The 27,290-nt window shown below is 40.5% G+C and overlaps 1 protein-coding gene across 4 annotated transcripts in view; it reads right to left on the bottom strand.

The window, feature by feature from the left end:
• Nucleotides 1-15,393: 15,393 nt before the first annotated feature.
• septin9b (septin 9b) overlaps nt 15,394-27,290 on the bottom strand; it is a 51,841-nt gene continuing 39,944 nt past the window's right edge. For all 4 annotated transcript variants that reach the window (XM_062997343.1, XM_062997344.1, XM_062997346.1 and 1 more), the window contains 7 exons: nt 26,720-26,801; nt 26,168-26,305; nt 22,661-22,778; nt 21,437-21,532; nt 19,195-19,291; nt 17,794-17,845; nt 15,394-17,665 (listed from right to left, as the gene is read on the bottom strand). In XM_062997343.1, the coding sequence (XP_062853413.1) occupies nt 17,536-17,665; nt 17,794-17,845; nt 19,195-19,291; nt 21,437-21,532; nt 22,661-22,778; nt 26,168-26,305; nt 26,720-26,801 (713 nt within the window). In that variant the 3' untranslated portion in view covers nt 15,394-17,535. The remainder of the gene's footprint in view (nt 17,666-17,793; nt 17,846-19,194; nt 19,292-21,436; nt 21,533-22,660; nt 22,779-26,167; nt 26,306-26,719; nt 26,802-27,290) is intronic.

The following is a 27,290-nucleotide window of genomic DNA, read 5'->3' as shown; positions in this document are numbered from 1 at the left end:
GCTGAATTGCTTTACAGATTGGCAGTATTCTCTCTTTCTTCACCTCCGTTGTTCCTCCAAACCTTCTACCTTCACCCTCCCTAAACCTCCCCCCTACCCCTCTCCGTTCCCCCTCCCTGTTTTTCTCATTTTCTCGAGGTGGCACATGACATGAATTTCCATCAGGGCTTGAAAATAACCTTGCCGGCGCCACACACACACCTCACACACTCTGAATGTATTTATATATTTATATATTTCTGCATGCAGGATGGCAGACGTCTGCTGCACTATATGCTCTCATCATACAGTCCAGCAGTGATGGAATATCTCACCAACACACTAGCTAATTAATTCAGCGTCCAGCGGATCGTCACATCCTCCACCCTTCTTTTATAAAACGCTTCATTTTGCTACATGAATATATAACTGGCACTGAGGGCAGAGCGGAACCGGATAACTGGGACAAATACAAACCCAAGAGCAAAGACACATGCAGTTGAGGTCTGCACTTTATTGTTGAGGTTGTGTATGTCAGGGCAATTCTGGGATTGTAATGTTTTCCGCAACTGTTTTTTTTTCCTGACTGAACTATCGGTAGACAATAATATTATTATTACCGTTATTAATAATAATAAAAATAACAACAATGATAAAGCTTTCTAAAATATGCTAAATACCTTCGTTCATAAATATAAATGCAGAACATCTAATATTGGGCTTCATGTTCCTTCGCTTTTTTCACCTCAGTCAGCTGCTTTTGACCCACCAAGAATCATCTAGTACTCTGGTTTGATGTTTCACCACTCCACTTGGCAGAATTGGTAAAGCTTTTTACCAAAAAAAAAGTTTTATTGTCATTTTTCTGACCCAGACTTGAGGACAATCAGGTGGCCAGTGCAAAAGTTTAATCTTAGTCAGATTTATTTGTGTTTTGGGTTCACTGACCTGTTGGAACTCCTGTCCAGTTGCATCCAAGATCAAAGAATTTTAAGAAAATATTCCTTCACCATTATTCTGTTCTCTTTCTCCACAGCAGCATTTGCACTGGCAGCAGAACAACACCAGAGCATAGTACTACCCCCAGCATGCTTAACAGTAGGTACAGTGGGCACCAGGTAGCACACCAGCGCAGAGATTCTGAACTCCCCTGCAATCAGGGATCCCCCAGCAGCGGAAGACAAATGAACTACGCTAAAGTTGGGAGAAAATGGGAGGAAATGCATAAATAAAATGTGATGTTGGCTTTTCTCCTTCAAACAAACTTGTGGCCATATAACTTTGTTTAATCCGACTACAAAATTCCTACAGAATGTTTTTTTTCTTTGGAAATGGAGCTTTCTTTCTTTCAAGGCAGCCTCTAAACCCATGGCAGTGAACAACTTGCTTGACTGTGAACAGAGCCCTCTGTGTTTGGTCTAATGGGTTCAGTCAAACTAACCCTATTTATTTGGGCACAAAGAAATAACTTCTCGTATTTATTTCAGCAATAAATGTATAATCTACATTACTGTCTATATTTTTGATACTTTGGGGAAGATCCTCTTCTGTTTTTCTGCACAAAGCAGGTCCATAACGACATTACTGTACAAGTTTGGTGCTGAGAAACTTCAGTGACCTGCACAGAGCCCTGACCTTAACTCCACTGAACAGCAGAATGTCAGTTGTGAGTCGGGCCTTTTCGTACATTGTCAGTGCCTGACCGACCTCACTAATGATCTTTTTACTAAATGGGCACGAATTTCCACAGATGCACACTTAACTGTAGTGGAACAGTTGGAAGCATATCATTATTTTTAATGAACTGATTTTACACACCTGTTCACAGTGGGCGTGTCTGAAAAACCTAAACTCAAAAATTAGAAGGGGTGACTATATACAGTGTATCACAAAAGTGAGTACACCCCTCACATTTCTGCAGATATTTAAGTATATCTTTTCATGGGACAACACTGACAAAATGACACTTTGACACAATGAAAAGTAGTCTGTGTGCAGCTTATATAACAGTGTAAATTTATTCTTCCCTCAAAATAACTCAATATACAGCCATTAATGTCTAAATCACCGGCAACAAAAGTGAGTACACCCCTTAGTGAAAGTTCCTGAAGTGTCAATATTTTGTGTGGCCACCATTATTTCCCAGAACTGCCTTAACTCTCCTGGGCATGGAGTTTACCAGAGCTTCACAGGTTGCCACTGGAATGCTTTTCCACTCCTCCATGACGACATCACGGAGCTGGCGGATATTCGAGACTTTGCGCTCCTCCACCTTCCGCTTGAGGATGCCCTAAAGATGTTCTATTGGGTTTAGGTCTGGAGACATGCTTGGCCAGTCCATCACCTTTACCCTCAGCCTCTTCAATAAAGCAGTGGTCGTCTTAGAGGTGTGTTTGGGGTCATTATCATGCTGGAACACTGCCCTGCGACCCAGTTTCCGGAGGCAGGGGATCATGCTCTGCTTCAGTATTTCACAGTACATATTGGAGTTCATGTGTCCCTCAATGTGTTCATGTGTCAGCAACACCTGCTGCACTCATGCAGCCCCAGACCATGGCATTCCCACCACCATGCTTGACTGTAGGCATGACACACTTATCTTTGTACTCCTCACCTGATTGCCGCCACACATGCTTGAGACCATCTGAACCAAACAAATTAATCTTGGTCTCATCAGACCATAGGACATGGTTCCAGTAATCCATGTCCTTTGTTGACATGTCTTCAGCAAACTGTTTGCGGGCTTTCTTGTGTAGAGACTTCAGAAGAGGCTTCCTTCTGGGGTGACGGCCATGCAAACCAATTTGATGTAGTGTGCGGCGTATGGTCCGAGCACTGACAGGCTGACCCCCCACCTTTTCAATCTCTGCAGCAATGCTGACAGCACTCCTGCGCCTATCTTTCAAAGACAGCAGTTGGATGTGACGCTGAGCATGTGCACTCAGCTTCTTTGGACGACCAACGCGAGGTCTGTTCTGAGTGGACCCTGCTCTTTTAAAACGCTGGATGATCTTGGCCACTGTGCTGCATCTCAGTTTCAGGGTGTTGGCAATCTTCTTGTAGCCTTGGCCATCTTCATGTAGCGCAACAATTCGTCTTTTAAGATCCTCAGAGAGTTCTTTGCCATGAGGTGCCATGTTGGAACTTTCAGTGACCAGTATGAGAGAGTGTGAGAGCTGTACTACTAAATTGAACACACCTGCTCCCTATGCACACCTGAGACCTAGTAACACTAACAAATCACATGACATTTTGGAGGGAAAATGACAAGCAGTGCTCAATTTGGACATTTAGGGGTGTAGTCTCTTAGGGGTGTACTCACTTTTGTTGCCGGTGGTTTAGACATTAATGGCTGTATATTGAGTTATTTTGAGGGAAGAATAAATTTACACTGTTATATAAGCTGCACACAGATTACTTTTCATTGTGTCAAAGTGTCATTTTGTCAGTGTTGTCCCATGAAAAGATATACTTAAATATCTGCAGAAATGTGAGGGGTGTACTCACTTTTGTGATACACTGTACATTTGGCCATATAGTGTAGGACAACAGAGAGTCATACATGATCTCAAAAAGCAACCAGCTACTCAAAAACATCTCAAAATGAACTCTGTCCTGTAAACACGGTCATCATTAACAAATTCATGAGGTTTGTGTGGACCGGAGCTCAAACCCTCCTGCAGGGCAGAGCTGGTATTCTCTACCCGTGGAGCGACTTGTGCATGGCATGACCGCATTCGTCAGGAAAGGGCAAATTTGCATAGCGAGCATCAGGCGCTAAATCTGATCATATAAATGTAAATAAGGTGGAATTTCAGCCTGCTTTTCTTACCGATGATAACACTGCAGGAGAAAAAGTGATGGAGTGGATTTATTTTCTACCTCTCAGACTCTGGCAGGCAATAATACAGGAGTGACAGAATGGAGAGCGTGATGGATGGATGGAGAGAAAGAGAAATAGAGAGGTAGAGATAAAGTAAGAGCAATGAAGAGATGGACTGACAAAGTGATACAGGAGGTGAAGAAAATAACACAAGCACCACATGAAAAACAATTACAATCACAGCTGACTGATAACACCACCATAAATTAGCCTCAAAAGAGCTAACAATCAGCAAAATGATGCAACTAACTGAGTTCCAGTGAGGCCAGCTAGTGTCTCAGGTGTATTAGTCTCAAAGGCTATGACAGCGAACATTAACATACTGTATACAAACAGCATCAACAAAATAAACAGTGGGTGCAAATTGATGCTCACTGGCAGGAACTGAACTGAATTAGCACCTCTATGACCTAGTCTCAATTAAAACTCCAAGTAATGAACTTCACAGAGCTGGTATGCATGACAAGGCTGCCATTCAGAAAACTTGGTATAAGGAGACCCACACCTGGACCACTAAGCAATAAACAAGTGATGTGATATGATAAATCATATATCTCACATCTGGATGTTTAAACGGCCAAAGGATTAAATACGCAAATGTTAAATATGGTGGAGGATCTATATGGTCCATATGGTAAAACTGATTCAAATTTTACAGAACCGGGTGCACCCTATGGTGCAGACTCATTTTTCAAAACACTGCTGATGTTCCATAACACTGTTACAATGCCAGGATGGGGTCAAGCTCCTTGCAGGTTCTCCTCAGTCACCAGAATAAACACTATTAAAGCTTTATAGAGAACTTTGAGGGTAGATACAGTGGTGGTGCGGCAGTCTAACGTGCTAGTGGTGATGGAGGGACGGTCAGATGGGATTTACCTTCTCACTGCTATGCTTAAGGGCATTACGTGGTACTGAGGCACCTCCATACATGTTCAAGCTTTCTGCAGGAATCTGCCTCTGGCTGATAATAAAGAAATGACCGGAGGTTTCATGTCCCCAAGGGTATGGTATGGTCGTCTGAACTGCTCTTTGTCCAACAATAGGGTTGTGGCAGGGGCAGGAGGCGCCAGAGAGCACAAAAATTCAATCTGTCTGATTTCTGAGAGTGCCAAAAACCTTATAAAACCAAAAATGTTTCTGAGGGTCGATAAAATAGAATAGAATATATGTTTTGTCATATATACATATACAAATGTACATTACAACTATTTTTTTGCATATCCTAGGGGTCAGAGCGCAGGGTCAGCCATTGTATGGCACCCCTGGAGCAGAGAGGTTTAAGGGCCTTGCTCAAGGGCCCAATAGTGGCTGCATGGCAGAGCTGGGATTTGAACTCTCAACCTATCAGTTGATCGCCCAAAGTCCTCTTTTTAAAATAAACAGTGATGGGCAACCCAGGTGGCGCAGCGGGATATTCCACTAGCCGCCAGCACAGAGTTTCTGAACTCCTCGGTTCGAAACTCGGTGTTGCCACCCTTTGGCTGGGTGCCATCTAGCGGGCATAATTGGCAGTGCCTGCAGCAGATACTAATTAGCCACCATATCTGCAGGGTGGGGACCGGGTGGGTCTTCATACGCTGTGTAAGAATCCTGATTGGCGGAAGAGACGGCTGTGCAGAATGCAGGGGCGAGAAGAGGAGGGCTGTGCACGTGTCGTAAGAGGCGTGTACAGCGACGTGCTCTCCTCGAATGCAATCTGGTATCTCTGAGCAGCGGAAGACAAAAATTGAGTGTGCTAAATCGGGTGGAAAATGGGAAGAAAATGCATACAAAATAAATAAATAAATAAATAAACAGTGATGTCAATCCTATAAACTCAATGTTTTTTAATGCATTTTCTCCCAACTTTCCTCCCAATCTAGTCATATCCAATTACCCAATTTGTACTTCGACCTCTACTGCTGCAAACCTCCACTCTGACTGAGGAGGGTCGTAACTAAAACACGCCCCCTCTGACACATGTGCAGAAGCCAACCACCTCTTTTCACCTGCATGTATTGTGACCCATATTGAGTCTTTAACAGAGGTTGTAATTGCAGCCGTTCTGGGAAAATCCCTATTGCCCTTCTCAGACAAGCCAAGCATTGTGTCAGCAAAGCAGAGATTTGAACTTGCGAGATTTATGTTAGTACTGGTAAACTGGTAAAAAATAGTTTTACCTATACGTTTTTTTACATACTGCTATGCGCAATACTATAACTCACCACCAGGTGGCATCAGCATATCATGTTCCATACCACAAATGACGTTCTTACTTTATTTTATTATTGTTTCTGGTTCAGCTCTGGTTTCAAGAATTAAAAACCAGAAGTTCATGTTATTTGTTGCACAAATTTAGAAATACTTAGTTTTTACAAATACTTGAAATTCAGTTATTTGGTGGTTCTTGGATGACACACATTTTTAAACATGATATTTGGGAGAATCTGTACAGATAGTACAAATGATCTTGGGACTTGAACTTGCCTCCCTAAAATGCTGACCTGCAAACATTTTGAAGCACTCTAGCTGTTAGTTTTATCACCACTGTTACTTTTAATAATGTATGTGTGAAGGGCTATATAACTTAAACTCCTGAAATGATCACTTGCAGTATTTTCAGGTGGAGCTACAGCTGCAGATAAACTAACTTTATTTTCATTCATCTTCATCAAATGCTTAACCGTGATGCAGTGGGTCCGGTTCCACCAGAACCCTCTGGAATGTTTTATTTGGATCCTGATATGGTGACCACATGCTGCTCAGCTCTATAAAACACTGCCAGAAAACACTCAGATTTCACTTTAAGTCAGCAGAAAAGCTGAAGCTTGTAGGGCTTTACCACAGACCCCAGAAACCACTGATTACTCGACTCCTTATTTGATGGACTGTTCTCAGGTGCAGGTCTGAAGAAGCACATAAACCCCTAAAAAAGCCTCAACATTATTTATCTACAGACAGAAACAGTTTCTCCTGCCTGTCAGTTTCTGAATTTAGTAGTTCTCATTTGCATGTGGGCAGGGCTGCAATTCTGCCACAGCCTTTCAATTGTGAGTGGTTGGCACTAAGCCAAAAGACTATGGCAAGGGCATTTTTGCATATGTATTAAATTGAGGAGGCTCAGAGACAGGGTACAAGTACAATCAAGAAAGAATAAATTACACAAAACGGGAGTTTTCCAACATAAATTAATTTTTACTTTTTTCTTGCTTTTTTGGAAATAAATATTATTATTAAAATCATTACTGTTTATTTGTAATAAAAAGTTTGGCAATTCATGACTTTCAAAACATAAGATGTAACAGAAATATATAATTATATAATATATAATAGGAGGAAATAACTGTTAAGTTATGGATAGTTAAGGATAGAAAGGCGCCTGGGTTTACTTGTACCTGCTACCTTGTTTCACAAAAAATGTAAGTAATGCTTTAACATACATACATACATACATACATACATTCATACATACATTCATACAGTCATACATACATACATACATACATACAGTCATACATACATACATACATACAGTCATACATACATACAGTCATACATACATACATACATACATACAGTAATACATACATACATACATACATACATACATACATACAGTCATACATACATACATTCATACAGTCATACATACATACATACATACATACATACATACATACATACATACATACATACATACAGACAGTCATACATACATACATACAGTCATACATACATACAGTCATACATACATACAGTCATACATACATACATACATACATACATACAGTCATACATACATACATACATACATACATACATACATACATACATACAGACAGTCATACATACATACATACAGTCATACATACATACAGTCATACATACATACAGTCATACATACATACATACATACATACATACAGTCATACATACATACATACATACATACAGTCATACATACATACATACATACATACATACATACATACATACATACATACATACAGTCGTACATACATACAGTCGTACATACATACAGTCATACATACATACATACATACAGTACATACATACAGTCATACATACAGTTAGGCCCAGAAATATTTGGACAGTGACACAAGTTTTGGCATTTTAGCTGTTTACCAAAACATATTCAAGATACAGTTATATAATCAATATGAGCTTAAAGTGCAGACTCTCAGCTTTAATTTGAGGGTATTCACATCCTAATTGGAAAAATGGTTTAGGAATTACAGCTCTTTAATATGTAGCTGCCTCTTTTTCAAGGGACCAAAGGTAATTGGACAATTATCTCAAAAGCTATTTCATGGGCTGCATGGGCTATTCCCTTATTAATCCATCATCATTTAAGCAGGTAAAAGGTCTGGAGTTGATGCCAGGTGTGGCATTTGCATTTGGAAGCTGTTGCTGTGAACCCACAACATGCGGTCAAAGGAGCTCTCAATGGAAGTGAAACAGACCATCATTAGGCTGAAAAAAAAGAAGAAATCCATCAGAGAGATAGCAGAGATGTTAGGAGTGGCCAAATCAACAGTTTGGTACATTCTGGGGAAAAAAGAGCACACTGGTGAGCTCAGGAACTCAAAAAGGCCTGGACGTCCACGGAAGACAACAGTGGTGGATGATCGCAGAATCCTTTCCATGGTGAAGAAAAACCCCTTCACAACATCCACCCAAGTGAAGAACACTCTCCAGGAAGTAGGTGTATCAGTATCTAAGTCTACCATAAAGAGAAGACTTCATGAGAGCAAATACAGAGGGTTCACCACAAGGTGCAAACCATTAATCAGCCTCAAAAATAGAAAGGCCAGATTAGACTTTGCCAAAAAACATCTAAAGAAGCCAGCCCAGTTCTGGAAAAGCATTCTTTGGACAGATGAAACTAAGATCAACCTGTACCAGAATGATGGGAAGCAGAAAGTATGGAGAAGGCTTGGAACGGCTCATGATCCAAAGCACACCACATCCTCTGTAAAACATGGTGGAGGCAGTGTGATGGCATGGGCATGCATGGCTTCCAATGGCACTGGGTCACTAGTGTTTATTGATGATGTAACAGAAGACAGAAGCAGTCGGATGAATTCTGAAGTGTACAGGGATATACTTTCTGCTCAGATTCAACCAAATGCAGCAAAGTTGATTGGACGGCGCTTCACAGTACAGATGGACAATGACCCAAAACATACTGCGAAAGAAACCCAGGAGTTTTTTAAGGCAAAGAAGTGGAATATTCTGCAATGGCCGAGTCAATCACCAGATCTCAACCCGATCGAGCATGCATTTCACTTGCTTAAAACAAAACTTAAGGCAGGAAGACCCACAAACAAGCAACAACTCAAGACAGCTGCAGTAAAGGCCTGGCAAAGCATCACAAAGGAGGAAACCCAGCGTTTGGTGATGTCCATGGGTTTCAGACTTCAGGCAGTCATTGCCTGCAAAGGATTCTCAACAAAGTATTAAAAATGAACATTTTATTTATGGTAAAGTTAATTTGTCCAATTACTTTTGAGCCCCTGAAATGAGGAGGCTTTGTAGAAAATTTGTTGCAATTCCTAAATGTTTCATAGGATATTTTTGTTCAACCCCTTGAATTAAACCTGAAAGTCTACACTTCAATTGCATCTCAGTTGTTTCATTTCAAATCCTATGTGGTGGCATGCAGAGCCCAAATCATGAAGATTGTGTCTCTGTCCAAATATTTCTGGGCCTAACTGTACATACATACATACATACATACATACATACATACAGTGTATCACAAAAGTGAGTACACCCCTCACATTTCTGCAGATATTTAAGTATATCTTTTCATGGGACAACACTGACAAAATGACACTTTGACACAATGAAAAGTAGTCTGTGTGCAGCTTATATAACAGTGTAAATTTATTCTTCCCTCAAAATAACTCAATATACAGCCATTAATGTCTAAACCACCGGCAACAAAAGTGAGTACACCCCTAAGAGACTACACCCCTAAATGTCCAAATTGAGCACTGCTTGTCATTTTCCCTCCAAAATGTCATGTGATTTGTTAGTGTTACTAGGTCTCAGGTGTGCATAGGGAGCAGGTGTGTTCAAATTAGTAGTACAGCTCTCACACTCTCTCATACTGGTCACTGAAAGTTCCAACATGGCACCTCATGGCAAAGAACTCTCTGAGGATCTTAAAAGACGAATTGTTGCGCTACATGAAGATGGCCAAGGCTACAAGAAGATTGCCAACACCCTGAAACTGAGCTGCAGCACAGTGGCCAAGATCATCCAGCGTTTTAAAAGAGCAGGGTCCACTCAGAACAGACCTTGCGTTGGTCGTCCAAAGAAGCTGAGTGCACGTGCTCAGCGTCACAGCCAACTGCTGTCTTTGAAAGATAGGCGCAGGAGTGCTGTCAGCATTGCTGCAGAGATTGAAAAGGTGGGGGGTCAGCCGGTCAGTGCTCAGACCATACGCCGCACACTACATCAAATCGGTCTGCATGGCTGTCACCCCAGAAGGAAGCCTCTTCTGAAGTCTCTACACAAGAAAGCCCGCAAACAGTTTGCTGAAGACATGTCAACAAAGGACATGGATTACTGGAACCATGTCCTATGGTCTGATGAGACCAAGATTAATTTGTTTGGTTCAGATGGTCTCAAGCATGTGTGGCAGCAATCAGGTGAGGAGTAAAAAGATAAGTGTGTCATGCCTACAGTCAAGCATGGTGGTGGGAATGCCATGGTCTGGGGCTGCATGAGTGCAGCAGGTGTTGGGGAGTTACATTTCATTGAGGGACACATGAACTCCAATATGTACTGTGAAATACTGAAGCAGAGCATGATCCCCTCCCTCCGGAAACTGGGTCGCAGGGCAGTGTTCCAGCATGATAATGACCCCAAACACACCTCTAAGACGACCACTGCTTTATTGAAGAGGCTGAGGGTAAAGGTGATGGACTGGCCAAGCATGTCTCCAGACCTAAACCCAATAGAACATCTTTGGGGCATCCTCAAGCGAAACACTCCATGCCCAGGAGAGTTAAGGCAGTTCTGGGAAATAATGGTGGCCACACAAAATATTGACACTTCAGGAACTTTCACTAAGGGGTGTACTCACTTTTGTTGCCGGTGGTTTAGACATTAATGGCTGTATATTGAGTTATTTTGAGGGAGGAATAAATTTACACTGTTATATAAGCTGCACACAGACTACTTTTCATTGTGTCAAAGTGTCATTTTGTCAGTGTTGTCCCATGAAAAGATATACTTAAATATCTGCAGAAATGTGAGGGGTGTACTCACTTTTGTGATACACTGTACATACATACATACATACATACATACATACATACATACAGTCATACATACATACATACATACATACATACATACAGTCATACATACATACATACATACATACATACATACATACAGTCATACATACATACAGTCATACATACATACATACATACATACATACATACATACATACATACAGTCATACATACATACATACATACATACAGTACATACATACAGTCATACATACATACATACATACATACAGTCATACATACATACATACATACATACATACATACATACATACATACATACATACATACATACATACATACATACATACAGTCATACATACATACATACATACATACATACAGTCATACATACATACATACATACATACATACATACAGTCATACAGTCATACATACATACATACATACATACATAGTCATACAGTCATACATACATACATACATACATACATACATACATACATACATACAGTCATACATACATACATACATACATACATACATACATACAGTCATACATACATACATACATACATACATACATACATACATACATACATACATACATACATACATACATACATACAGTCATACAGTCATACATACATACAGTCATACATACATACATACATACATACATACATACATACATACATACATACATACATACATACATACATACATACAGTCATACATACATACAGTCATACATACATACATACATACATACAGTCATACATACATACATACATACAGTCATACAGACATACAGTCATACATACATACATACATACATACAGTCATACATACATACAGTCATACATACAGTCATACATACATACATACATACATACAGTCATACATACAGTGTATCACAAAAGTGAGTACACCCCTCACATTTCTGCAAATATTTTATTATATCTTTTCATGGGACAACACTATAGAAATAAAACTTGGATATAACTTAGAGTAGTCAGTGTACAACTTGTATAGCAGTGTAGATTTACTGTCTTCTGAAAATAACTCAACACACAGCCATTAATGTCTAAATGGCTGGCAACATAAGTGAGTACACCCCACAGTGAACATGTCCAAATTGTGCCCAAAGTGTCAATATTTTGTGTGACCACCATTATTATCCAGCACTGCCTTAACCCTCCTGGGCATGGAATTCACCAGAGCTGCACAGGTTGCTACTGGAATCCTCTTCCACTCCTCCATGATGACATCACGGAGCTGGTGGATGTTAGACACCTTGAACTCCTCCACCTTCCACTTGAGGATGCGCCACAGGTGCTCAATTGGGTTTAGTCCATCACCTTTACCTTCAGCTTCCTCAGCAAGGCAGTTGTCATCTTGGAGGTTGTGTTTGGGGTCGTTATCCTGTTGGAAAACTGCCATGAGGCCCAGTTTTCGAAGGGAGGGGATCATGCTCTGTTTCAGAATGTCACAGTACATGTTGGAATTCATGTTTCCCTCAATGAACTGCAGCTCCCCAGTGCCAGCAACACTCATGCAGCCCAAGACCATGATGCTACCACCACCATGCTTGACTGTAGGCAAGATACAGTTGTCTTGGTACTTCTCACCAGGGCGCCGCCACACATGCTGGACACCATCTGAGCCAAACAAGTTTATCTTGGTCTCGTCAGACCACAGGGCATTCCAGTAATCCATGTTCTTGGACTGCTTGTTTTCAGCAAACTGTTTGCTGACTTTCTTGTGCGCCAGCTTCCTTCTGGGATGACGACCATGCAGACCGAGTTGATGCAGTGTGCGGCGTATGGTCTGAGCACTGACAGGCTGACCTCCCACGTCTTCAACCTCTGCAGCAATGCTGGCAGCACTCATGTGTCTATTTTTTAAAGCCAACCTCTGGATATGACGCCGAACACGTGGACTCAACTTCTTTGGTCGACCCTGGCGAAGCCTGTTCCGAGTGGAACCTGTCCTGGAAAACTGCTGTATGACCTTGGCCACCATGCTGTAGCTCAGTTTCAGGGTGTTAGCAATCTTCTTATAGCCCAGGCCATCTTTGTGGAGAGCAACAATTCTATTTCTCACATCCTCAGAGAGTTCTTTGCCATGAGGTGCCATGTTGAATATCCAGGGGCCAGTATGAGAGAATTGTACCCAAAACACCAAATTTAACAGCCCTGCTCCCCATTTACACCTGGGACCTTGACACATGACACCAGGGAAGGACAACGACACATTTGGGCACAATTTGGACATGTTCACTGTGGGGTGTACTCACTTATGTTGCAGCTATTTAGACATTAATGGCTGTGTGTTGAGTTATTTTCAGAAGACAGTAAATCTACACTGCTATACAAGCTGTACACTGACTACTCTAAGTTATATCCAAGTTTCATGTCTATAGTGTTGTCCCATGAAAAGATATAATGAAATATTTGCAGAAATGTGAGGGGTGTACTTACTTTTGTGATACACTGTACATACATACATACAGTCATACCTACATACAGACATACCTACATACATACAGTCATACCTACATACCTACATACATACATACAGTCATACAGTCATACAGTCATACAGACATACATACATACATACATACATACATACATACATTACATACATACATACATACATACATTGGCAAGTGCTGTGGTGGGTCTTGCTCCATCCAGGGAGTACATCCTGAATAAGGTTAGAATACATTGCTGGTAGTGGAAAACTAGATTACCTAGTCAGACATAGGAAGAACATGCAAAACTCCACACATACAGAGACAAGAGACAAGAAGCCCCTTTTTAGTAGTTAATTTCAAACTGTGTTTGTACTGCACTGGAATAAACTGGTGCCATGTAATGGGTGTATTATATTTTACTTTCTGACCAATGGCTTCTGGCCCGCCGCTAACCTGATCAGATTAAGGTGCTGACTGCTTGAACGAGTAGGGGTTCATTTATTTTATTTTTTTTGTGCTGTACTTACAGACAGTGACCAGCAGATGTCGCCGCTGTGCTGTGTTTGATCGGTTGTGACGGTTATAACGGTGCTGGTTTCTATTATCGCCAGCAAAACTGATTTATACCCCGCAAAATACCACAGCTTAGATTTTTTCTGCTGAAAACTCCAGACCAGTGTCTGATATTTGTTTGTCTAGGCAGATTTCTGCTGTCAGATACTGATCTGCTGGAAAACTAAAACTGGGCTGTGCTGCTGGGAAGGATCAAAACCGAACCAAGCAAAAACGCAGATAAACAAATTACTGGTTTTCTTTTTTTTACTTCATTATTAAATGAGCTTGACGTTGATGACACAATCCAAATTCTCTTATCTGGTAACCAGCTCTAATTCTGGTAAAGCTTTTTTAAAGAACTACAATAAAGTAGTGCCACTGAGACCAGGCAACTACTAACAGGTGCATTTAATCATGAGTTGGTTGGACCAGAATCAGGAACCAATCAGTAGCTGAGGATCAAACATCTTATTTTTGGTATGTTTATAAATCCATTGTTACTTACTCACACTTCTGGAGCAGCCAGTCTACCGTCTGCATGTTTTTAGAGGTGGGAGGATACCAGGAGACCCAGCAGAAACCCATACAGACATGAGACAAACATCCACAACTTCTTACAGTGACCAGGGGCAGGACTTAAAGCCAAGACCACAGGATCTGTGGCCAACTCTTGTTAGCTGAATTAGTTGATGCTTTATGATTCTGACTGATGTGTGTGGTGGCACATTGGCACACCTTGTTCTTACACTGTTCCTGTAGGTTCATGCAGTGTGAGAAGACAATTGGTAAATTACTTGTTTTCATTATTTATTCTATTAGTATTTTAATGTTTTAACACTTTGGTTACATTCATGACAGGACAGGTAGTCACTGGTTACACAAGATTATCAGTTCAAGTTTAATATCAAACACAGTCATGGACAATTTTGTATCTCCAATTCACCTCACTTGCACGTCTTTGGACTGTGGGAGGAAACCAGAGCTCCTGGAGGAAACCCACACGGACACGAGAAGAACATGCAAAATCCACACAGAAAGGACCCAGACCGCTCCACCTAGGAATCAAACCCAGAACCTTCTTGCTGTGATGAGACAGTGCTACCCACCGAGCCGCCTATTTTTATTAATTAATCAATCTTCAGTACAAATATTCACACATCACACCCTTTATTGTTGTGCCTATATAACTAATAGAGGAAACAGTTTAGATACATACATTTATAACATAAGTACTTTATTGGCAACTACAGCTTTTGAGTCGTATATGGAACAAAACTTACATTTTCAGCATTGTGGTTATACTTTGACTTTTTCCCCCAAAGTTACAAGGGTTCCTTACATACCCCATACATTTAATTAGAATTGAGGTCAAGAGATCAGCTGAACCATGCAGTACGTTCAGCTTCTTAAGTTCTTGTGTCTTTATGGATGTTGAAACATCCAGATTCATTTTCTTGGTTGATTAGATTAAAAGTTCCTTTAATGTGTCCAAGCACTTTTGCTCCATTCATGTTTCCATCTATGAAGTGTGAAGCTCCAGCTCCAGTTATTTTGCACTATATTAAAATGTGCTGATGAGGATGGGGGCACTCAGGTGACACAGTGGTCTAAAGCTCTAGCACACCATTGTGGAGCGTTTGAACTCACAAGTTGGCATCTCAGTAGAGTTACTGATCTGGCCAGGCGTCCACACAAATGTTTGGACGGCGTCTGTCCATTGCTGCTGTGATATGCAACCTCTAGGACTGATCTGGGTGAATGGGAGATGGAGATGAAGAAATTGGAAGATCAAGAGGGGAAAATCCAGAAAAAAGAAAATCAAGGATGATTCAGTGAAGTAGATTATTTTTAAAGACAAAGCAATGTTTTATTTGTTTGACAGCGATGCAGAGTCACAGACTTTATCTAAGCGCAATAATATTAACGAACACTGACTAGTCAAACTGTAATAAAAATCGAATGATCAACAGTAAACATTCAAAATATAAAACGAATGGCAGGTTTCACTTCAGCACACTGTAAAACATTAAAATATTCACTCTTGATGCAACACAAACATTTTTTTAGAATCGTTTCTTTGTGGTTCAACTGCAGTTATTGGAAAATTAAAGAATTTTCCACAAAAAGACTTTCAGGCTCCCAAAGATTTCAGATAAAAGCTAAAAACAAACAAACACATGGCTTCACCTTGTTGAGGTGCCCACTAATCATGAGTGAGTGAGTGAGGGAATTACAGCATTTAAAATGTGAAATGCATAGCGATCATCATTAAAATCACTAAAATGCAAACCTGGGTATTTATTTTCATTTTATTTTTACCAACCATAGGGCAAGCTGTAGCCTAGTGGTTAAGGAAATGGACTAGTAATCAGAAGATCACTGGTTCAAGCCCCACCACTGCCAGGTTGCTGCTGTTGGGCCCTTGATCAAGACCCTTAACCTGTATACTGTAACTGTAATGTAAGTCGCTTTGGATAAAGGTGTCTGCTAAATGCTGAAAATGTAAATATAAGCACTTTATCCTGGTCAGGGTCTTGGCAGGTTCGGTTCCACTGTGAAACACTGGGTGTAGGACAGGGCTGCAGTCTGCTGCAGAGCTTCAGCTATCAGACACCCGACTGAGCGACAGGACCGACGAGATTCGAACCCGGATATTAGTGGTGGTGGACTACTGCTGCACCACAACTAGCACCACATGGGTATAAATAAATGATATTTATGGCTGATTATCCTATAGAGGGTTTTACACATTTCAACAGTGAAACAAAATGAGAGACCAAACAAGCCATTAATGACCAATCAACCCACCAACCAACTGACCGGTCAGCAGACCAACCAATCTCAGCTTGCTGTGGTTGCATATTTCAAGACTAAACCAGACATGTTCCACCATTTACTTCATATTATTAATCACTGTAGTATCATGTTTCTTGAGTGTGTTCTTGTGGATGGTATGTGTCGTCAGTTCACATATGCTCACAACATTTGTAAGAATCTCTCAAATCTGATCCCATATCAATCCATAGTTTAATACCAGATGTAACTGGTGCATCAATAATGATTAGTTTTCACCAGTGCACACAAAATATTTCAATTGTTTATGAAAATGAGAATTTGGCAATTGCAGTACAAACACGGTACAAAACACACACACACACATTACAGATCACTCACACAAACACATGCACTGACACTGTTCCAGGCGGTAAAATAAAACTGTAGAGAAGTGATTCGTTTGACCTCAGTTTTTTTGATACACTCAGTTAGGAACACTTCTACAGTCCAGATTGGACCAGACATGTCCGTACGGACAGAGAGAGGGATGGATGATCAGATGAACAGATAGATGGATGGAACATCTACATCTCATGTGTGAGCACTCCGTTGGGTTCTCCATTAGACTGTGTGTTGTTCTCGTTGAGTCGGCGGACACGGTAAACCTCATAGTGGATACTGCTGGTGATGTCCTTCAGATTCTGCATGTGAGTCCTGAAACAGACAGATTCAATTAACTCCAGCAGAATAATCAACATTATGACCATAAGATGACCATGAGATCATAAAGGAGAAAGTTTGGTAAATACACAGGTTAGAGGGTACATTTCTAATGCACTGACCTGATGAGCAAATCCCGAAGATATGCAAACTCACAGTGCTCCACATTCTCCACTGTAACACACACACACACAAAACAGCAGTTATACAAAAATGTACAACGTATGAAGGACACCACACTAAAAATGTGGACCTCAATAATTGGGCAAAATTCCAAAATGCAGTGATACTGCCGGTCACTGCTCACTTCTGGTCTGTTTTAATAACTTATGTTAAAGCTTTAACACTTTAAAAATATTTTTTTATTCACTGAAATAAAATTAATGTTCAAAATGTTTTAAACATATAATAAAAATATTTTCATGTTAATAGCCTGTTTAATAATAGTTTATCTGTATTTTTGTTCATACCACAACACTGTTATACTTTAAGTGCAAAAATAGCATTAGATAGCGGTGCTAACGGCTAGTGAGTCGTCTATGTCTGAGAGGTTGGTGTTGGAGGGATGACCAAAGCTCTGTAATGGATTGCCTCTTTCTCCTAATTTAGACCTTACCAATTCCACATTTTTAGAATTTTCAGCAGATGCATTTATCTAAAGTGATTTACAGTTATGACCGAATACCATGGAAACAGTTGAAGGTTAAATGCCTTGTGACAACACTGATAACATGGGGATAGTGGGGATTAAACTGGCAACCAGATCGATCTGTTGGAAACCTGTTTTCTCTTAAAACTGTGACGTCAAACAGGGCCTGGAGTTTTCTGCTGCTGTAAGAAGCCAGCACACTTTTATCTTTTTCTTGAAACTTTCTTGGAAGTGTTTTATAGACTTTTTGGGAATCAAAAGGGAACCGTCCTAGATGAGCAAGTTGCCCTAAAGGAGGTGTGACTGCCCTTTTCCGGAGTGAGTCCCACATTTGGACCCACGCAGGGTGCAAGCTGTGGTGGTTGGTGGGTGGAGTGTTGCTTGTGCATTGCCATCCCTGATCCCCAGCAAACTGGGTTCACTTTCAGTTCTTGCAAGAGCGTGGCTTCACCTAGCGGATCAGATACAAGGCCAATCACACATCTGGCCTTCCCTCCCTCAGACACAGCCAAGCACTGTGCTTTCGATTCTCCAGTGACACTCTGAAGTCTTGTATTGTGTCTCCAGGCAGAACACATCTGTTCCGATGCATGACTTTTTATTTAGTTATATTATTTGTTACGCCATGATGGCAAAACGTGTACAAATGTGTAGTAGACACTGATCAGTGATAAGATTTAAACATGGTTTAGGTTCATTAGACAAATTAATTTAGAACTAATTACATTTCTGAACCAGATCTATTTTAGAGCTGTACTTATGTAAGCTATTAATACACACCATCCAGCCAACCAGGAACCAGATTCTGACCTTTCATCCTCACACACTAACTCCTTCTACCTGGAATAATTATATTCTTACAAGACATTAGTACCTTCTACTGTGCCCCATCGTGTTTTTCGACCCAGAATTCTCTTCCCGTTCACCTGATACTCCTGATCACTGCCAACTACAGCAAAGGGAATCATCTCCTACACACACACACACACACACACATAGCAATTCTATTACATTTGCTGGTTAGAATACACTTGCACCTACTTGTCTGTATTCCTAAATTGTATTCCATCTTTCACATCCATAAATATGCAGATTTTATGCAACTCATAATTTGAATATTTGAATGAGTTTGAAAGACAAGCTGTTGGTGGGCAGAAATGGAATCATTTATATGTTAAACTAAAAGAAAATGTCTAGAAGTCTGCGTTCACATAAAACCACTAGTGCCATAAAATTTATAGAAAATGATACCTTGACAGATCATATGCTTTGTTTATGATAAGGTACATCCTGTCAAAATCTGAACAATAATCATGCTTCAGCCAATCAAAAGAAGATTTAGTCGTTAAGGTCTGTAAGTGTAGGTTCGGATAACAGAATCATGTCCATCTGCCCTGCCACTAATGGCCACCAGGGGGCATGAGGGCACAGATGACTGTGTGGTTCTTTATATAGACAGTCTGCGTCTCATCAACAGCAATGAGCTGTACCTGGGAGATCCCTTTGAAAGCCGTTTTTGTTGAGCTTTTGCTGCTGGATCACTGGTTTTGCATTGTGTGGTGTCTGTGTGGCAACTGCACGCTTTGCAAGACCTGTATCTTTTGTATCTTTTTGAGACCTGTATCTGCTGACCGGCATATCGGCATTCTTTGATATTTTTCCAAGGAACTCGGCTGATCTTTTTCCGAGAAACTCGGCTGGTGTTGTCCAGTACCTGGACGGGTGAGCTGCCTCCAGAGGCGGCATGACCGCACCCTTTTAAACGGAGCCCCACAGACGAATCCACATGGGACACACACTGCATCAGTGATGTAGTGGCTGTTCTGTCCTCGTTAATTGCTGCTGGTGTATATTGAGCTCATCTATCTTTTCCAAAAATATGAATTATCACACACTGGGGCAGCGAATAGCTATTGTTGTGGCAACCCACTTTTCATCCATGTGCGTGTCCGTTTTGCTGGGGGCATGTCGCTGATGTCGTTATGGAGGGAGTGCATGGCCACCTGAGTTTTACACATTCACTGGGGGCATTACAGACCTATGTCCCTGTGGAGCAAACGTCTCTTTACTTTTTATGGGCGAGCATGTGAAGCGCGATACCCCGTACACCACTAATGCACCCTTCAATCTGTGCTATCGCTTTTTCACATTGGGCTGAGTATTACATTTTGTCTTCATTTGTATTTCTCATTAATTCCAGTTATTTTGGCCACCCCTTATTTTATTAATTTATTTTTTTGTGGCTATTTAGCCACAGTATTGCTCTAGCTTGGTTAAGCATACTGTATATTGGGTTCACACTTTCTGTTCTCGCAGGAATCGAGCTAGACCTGCTGTCTCAGTGGGGACATGCCCCACCCCGTAACAGTAAAGAGGAAAGGAAAAACAAATTGGTCTAGAGGGCTCTCATATAATCTCATCAGTCTAGCACTTTCTCTCTACAACATCAACCTGATTTATTTAATACATTTAAACAGCTTGTTGTTTTAGTTCACATCCAGTTTACAGGACAGTCTGTGTCCCAATCCATGTTACACTATACAAGCATCTAGTAAGCTTGTGTGACATAATGTACACAGCAGTGCCGAGTTCCAGGGGTTCCAATTTCTGGGCTGGGCTCACAAATACAGAGGACACATGGCATTACATGAACCTAGCCACTGGAGGTTACATAGCAGTGCACCCTTTAGTGCCGGTCCCAAGCCCAGATAAATAGAAAAGTTGAGCCAGAAAGGGCATCTGATGTACACAGTACTTGTACAAATAATCTGCTGTGGTGCCCCCTAACAGGAGCTGCCAAAAGGAATAATTAATTTATTTTTTATCCTGAACCCCTGACAAATTAGTGCAGCTGGCAACAATGTTTTGAATGTCACCTTAAGTTTGAACATTTAAGACTGATGTGATTTTAAACAAGCCTAAATGGCTCACCTTAAATTTACAATAGCACAGAGAATCCTGTGTTCAGGACCTGACTCATTAATACACGCAAGCTGTTTCTGACTCTTTGAAACGTTTGTCATTACACTGGATAAATATTTAAAGCACATCAATGCAATTTGTGGGCGCTTTCTTTCATCTTTCTTCTCTAATATGTGTGTTAGTTCTGTACTCACCCTGATCTTCTCGTTAATCATTCTATCCTCTGCATCCTCATCAAACTCTGTCTGTGGATATACATCAATCTCATTGGCTTTAAGGTCGTTGCGAATCTACAAACACACACAGATTGTACAAATAATCAGAGAAAGTAAAGAAGTTTTCAATTATTTTGGAAACCAAATTGCACCAGGTTTCATTTTAAAAGTCATAAGAATTTGTTGGAAAGATCAGCAATAATGAGTAGCAACCACGATGAAGCTGAGAAGCTTCCTAAAGTTCTCAGAAACTAAATAATAAAACAACAGCTGAATATAACAAGCTACAGAGCCGTAACAAACACCTCTAACATCCCTGTCAGTACAACTTTTTCCATCATTCACAAGTGGAAACTTTATGGAACCACAAATCATGCCTGGACATGAGCGGAGCGGATTCCACAACCTGCTCTCAAATTCATGATAAAGAAGCTGGGAGAGAAACCAGCAGTCAATAGAAGATGTTGTAGAAGGTGTAGGTCCATTAATGAGATTCTTGTAATCTGGCTGATAGCACCACTGAGATTTAAACACCAGCGGTGGTTGGCTAGTGTAATAGCTGAGGCCCTACTGATTCATTTGCAATATGAGGTGATTCTAACAATCCTATGGCAATTGTTTTGTTAAAATGTTCACGATGTCAAAGTCTAAAGGAGCTAAAAACACTCAGGTTACTTAGTTTGGAAAACTCTCAACGAACTCTGTGTTCTAGGTTTATATTATGTGTTGTGTATTGTAGCTTCCATTTATTCTATCATTCAATTTATGAGTTTAATTTAATGACTGCTGTAAAATGTGGCACTTTACTTTACAAATCTGTGAAAGGGGTCCCTGAAATGAAGCACATTTTCCAGTGAATTTAGAAGGGCCCTAGTAATAGTCCACTGTACTACTGAGCACCACAAATAGTCACAAATCTTTACTATTTCTTAAAATCTTTTATATTTTTTAGACCATAACTCAAAATAAAGCTATTTGGTTCCCATGAAAATATAAACACACACACACACACAGAGACAAAAAATAAAGTTTTACAGTGTAACTTCCCATGGGTAAGTCCTGAAACAGGAAGTAGTGCTTGACATGCACTTCCTCTGGTTTTCCATCCCACCTGCCACATGAGATTGTGGGACTGTTTCGATTGGCTGTGGGAACTGAACACAATGTGTGTGTGTGTGTGTGTGTGTGTGTGTGTGTGTGTACCTTCTTTTTGAAGAAGTCTCTCTCCTCTAGAGTTAGCGTATCTGCTTTAGAAATGACGGGTACGATGTTCACCACTTTACTCAGGTGCCTCATGAACTCGATATCAATTGGCCGCAAACTGCAACACACACACCATACATTAAGTTCAATTCAACAGTTGTCTGAAGAACAACTCCTACACAACTTAATTTAAATAATTTAATTGTATTTAATAAAACTAATATTGCATTTAGTGAAGCATTGCATAAAAATAAATAAATGCCCTCAGCAAATTAGCAGATACTCAAGTGTTGTCTTTAGTGGGAGTACATACATACAATAAAAACTACTTGTACCTCACAGCAATGTGTGTATACACACTTATAAATAAAAGGGTGTCCTACCCACATTTTACATCAGAAGGGATTTGAGCATTAAATACACTGCAGACTTGTATTTCTGGTTCACATATTTAAATGTGTTTAACACAAAGCCTTTTATAAATGCCATAACAAGAAAAAGCATTTGGCAAAAATGAGACCTTGATCAACTGCTGCATGTTATAACCTTTGTTAAGTTCAAAACAGTGTCAAGATCAAGACCAAGTATTAACTACAATACAACAGGCTGGCGGCTTGTAGAGGTGACTCCTGGTGGCACTACTGTGTGGGTGAGCTACTGCGCTAGAAAGAACCTGTCTAACCCCAAACCAAAACATTTGTAGACTTTTTATTAATTTAGTTTGGATGTAATCGATTCTATAAACTATCTAAATGTCCCAAGGAGGGGCGTCTTCTTTTAATGAAAAGAAAGGACAACACCTTTATTTTCATATATGCAAACACACAGGTGTTCCAATACAATACGTTTATTTTATTTGCATATCCCAGTTTACTGAGAAACTGGAGCGATGGGCTTCTGGAGCAGAAAGTGTATTGCTTAAGGACTCGACAGTGGGATTTTCTCAAGAGGGGAGTTGAATCCTGAACATTTTGATGGATAAAACTTTGGAATACTTATTGTTCTTCCAACTGGCACACTAGGCTATTAGAGGGTTTTGGACATGGATCGCTATACAACATCGTACTGGTTTATGTACAAACATTTATTTGCATATATTATTCTAACAATAATTTTAGAGACTGTGCTACACCTACAGATTCACTTTGGTTGAGTGCTTGGGTGGCACAGCTGTCAAAATCTGAGTCTCTTGTTTAAGTTTCAGAGCTGGCAACAACTCAACAGACACAACCAAGTCTGAGAAAGGAAAGATCGGATCAGATTACCACTGTTTTACCACTGAGAACATTTTACACACATTTTACTTTTATCACAGGACAGGTAATTACTGGTTACAAAAGATTCATCAGTTCAAGTCTTCATTGTCAAACACAGTCATGGACAATTTTGTATCTCCAATTAACCTCACTTGCATGTCTTTGGGAGGAAACCAGAGCTCCCGGGGGAAACCCATGATGACACGGGGAGAACATGCAAACTCCACACAGAAAGGACCTGACCACTTAACCTGGGGATCGCTGGTATAAAGATGCATCCAGCAGCTTCACATAAGGGTGTCATACAACTAACAGAGGTCACCAGATTCCTCCGAGGAAATTGGGTATGCCCAAATTGGAACCATACAAAAAGGGGAAAAATACCCACACCCACAAAAAAACTAACGTATAATCAGTGCTTAGGTAGTTAGCATTGAAAACCATACTTTATACCACAGGAGATGAAGTATTGTTGTTCCATCTACATTAGCCCACATGACACCTGAGGTCAACATGAAAACCGGCACTGCGTGCAGACACATTTTCCTGGTCTGTTACTGATAACCAGGCAGGAGTTTTTATGCAAATAATCAATTATCAGTGCCTGTTTTGAATTACAGTTACAGTTGAGGTCATGCCATGTACCACAACCTGATGAAATACAGGTGTTACAGTGTCCGATCAAGCAAGCGTTACAATGCCATGGGTTTGGACACTGCCAGGCAAGAAAGAAGCATGAGCTTTAAAATCAGTGTCTTAAAGCTTGTCCTTTAATTTTGCTGCTGATTACATCATAGACATAAAGAATCAACAGAAGCAGAAGCATAAATGCTACCAGATCTGTTTTTTGTGTTTGATGGTCCATATACTCTGTAATTACAGGCAATTGTTCATTCAGATGATCTTGGAACCTGAAGCTGCTTAGAAATGGCTTCAAGCTACGTTCATGTAAATCTAGGGTAAGCTTTTGTTGTATGTACAGAGCTTTTTAGACTGGAGACGTCAATGTAATCCTTGAGGCTTGAGGTCAAATTTGTTCTATATATATGGGCACAGAGACTTCAGCAGGACAGTTATATTCACTAATAAAGAATTAGGAGACCATGTCACAAAGCTGAATGATATAGTTGATATACACTGCCTGGCCAAAAAAAAAGGTCACCACCTGGATTTAACTAAGCAAATAGGTAAGAGCCTCCCATTGGATAATTACTGCATGGGTGATTATGTTTCAGCTGGCAACAAGTTATTTAACCCTAACTGATGCAGTGAGTAGCTTCTCAGGGAGATGTTTAATAGTGAAAGTAAGAGCATTTCCACACGCACAGTGCAAACGGCTTCAATTTGCTAGGGAGCATAAAGATTGGACTCTGGAGCAATGGAACAAGGTCATGTGGTCTGATGAGTCCAGATTTACCCTGTTCCAGAGTGATGGGCGCATCAGGGTAAGAAGAGAGGCAGCTGAAGTGATGCACCCATCATGCCTAGTGCCTACTGTACCAGCCTGTGGGGGCAATGCTATGATCTGGGGTTGCTGCAGTTGGTCAGGTCTAGGTTCAGCAACGTTATGTGCCCAAAAAATGAGGTCAGCTGACTACCTGAATATACTGAACCACCAGGTTATTCCATCAATGGATTTTTTCTTCCCTGATGGCACGAGCATATTCCAAGATGACAATGCCAGGATTCATCGAGCTCAAATAGTGAAAGAGTGGTTCAGGGAGCATGAGACATCATTTTCACACATGGATTGGCCACCACAGAGTCCAGACCTGAACCCCATTAAGAATCTTTGGGATGTGCTGGAGAAGACTTTGCTCAGTGGTCCAAATCTCGCATCATCAATACAAGATCTTGGGGAAAAATTAATGCAACTCTGGACAGAAATAAATGTCGTGACATTGCAGAAGCTTGTGGAAACGATGCCACAGCGAATGCATGCCGTAATCAAAGCGGTAACTGGCCAGGCAGTGTATGTAAAATTCTGATTTCGCAGATTTATGGAAAATCCACCACAAAACATTCTGAAATGTAAAATCCATTTTTGGACAAATAATTACACTGTATGGCCAAAAGTATGTGGACACTTCCTCATTAACTTGTTGGACATTCCATTTCAATTGGACAAAATATATTGTTTTCACTTGTGTGTTTCCTAAAATCTCCCAGTGTGACAAATATGCAATACCAAAGGCTTACAAAAGGGGGTAATTACTTCTTCACAGCACAGTGAGTGTGTGCGTGTGTGTACCAGTGTCCTGTAGGTGGAATGAAGTAGATGCAGCAGTGTACTCGTGTATCTGGTATTTTCTTCTTCCTGCTGATGTTTATCTCCTCCTGCAGAAACGTCTCATACTGCTCATTGATGAACTTCATAATGGGCATCCAGCTAAAAGAACATACAGGTATAGTGACACATATCATTCAAATATTATATATCATGTACAGTTTCATGCAAGTTTTTGCACCCCAGTGTATTAAGCTGCTGCACCACCAAAATGTTGTTAATTTTATTCTGATTTAATGAGGGGGTGTTTAAACTTTTGCTCATAGCTTAACTACTACGATTTATTTATTTATGAAATGCATAAAATATAAAGTTGAGGATTAACAATTTAAAAATTGTTTGAGGCAAGCATTGTTTTTACTTCTTTTCACTTTGTAAATCAACAAAATATGCAGGAGTCCAACAATGGGAACTTGGTGGTGGTGGTGGGGCTAGAACTGATCACTAGTCTATTACTCTAACCAGTGGGCTACCACTACACTTATGGGCATGCAAACACACATTTTTTTGTCTTACCAGTTCTCATTGTTAATCTGATCTCCAAATCCTGGTGTGTCAATCACCGTCAGTTTCATTCTTACACCCTTCTCTTCAATATCTACACACACACACATAATTACACACACAATAAGAGCTAATTCCTTGACCTCTAGGACTATGATCATAAACATAGTCGTTAAATGTATGGCTGGAAAGTACACCACTAGCTTAAAAATCTTGTACAACTGATTTGCTAGTCTCTCAGTCTGGAGAAGCTGGTATAGGTCTGGTCTTGTTGGTTGTCTAGCTGATCTCATAGCCCAACCTGCCAGGTTACATTATTTTTATCACTTGATTCTAGTCAGGGTCACTGTGGGTCCGGTTCCCCTGGAATCATTGGGCAGACAGGACACCAATTCATTGTGTGGCCTTAACCCCTCCAACTTTCTGCTCAGCATAACGTTAAAGTGTTTATTTGAATTGGTATTGATAAAGCACTAAACATCTGAATGGGGGAGGAGGTCACCTAAGAGCACAGTGTAATTGATCATAAGCAAATTTACACACAGAAAAAATGTTCCTTTTTCTCAGAGGACTCATGAGTAGA

This window comes from Trichomycterus rosablanca, chromosome 6 (assembly GCF_030014385.1).
Source record: "Trichomycterus rosablanca isolate fTriRos1 chromosome 6, fTriRos1.hap1, whole genome shotgun sequence".
Taxonomy (NCBI): Eukaryota; Metazoa; Chordata; class Actinopteri; order Siluriformes; family Trichomycteridae; genus Trichomycterus; species Trichomycterus rosablanca.
This window is presented reverse-complemented; position numbering and strand designations above follow the sequence as displayed.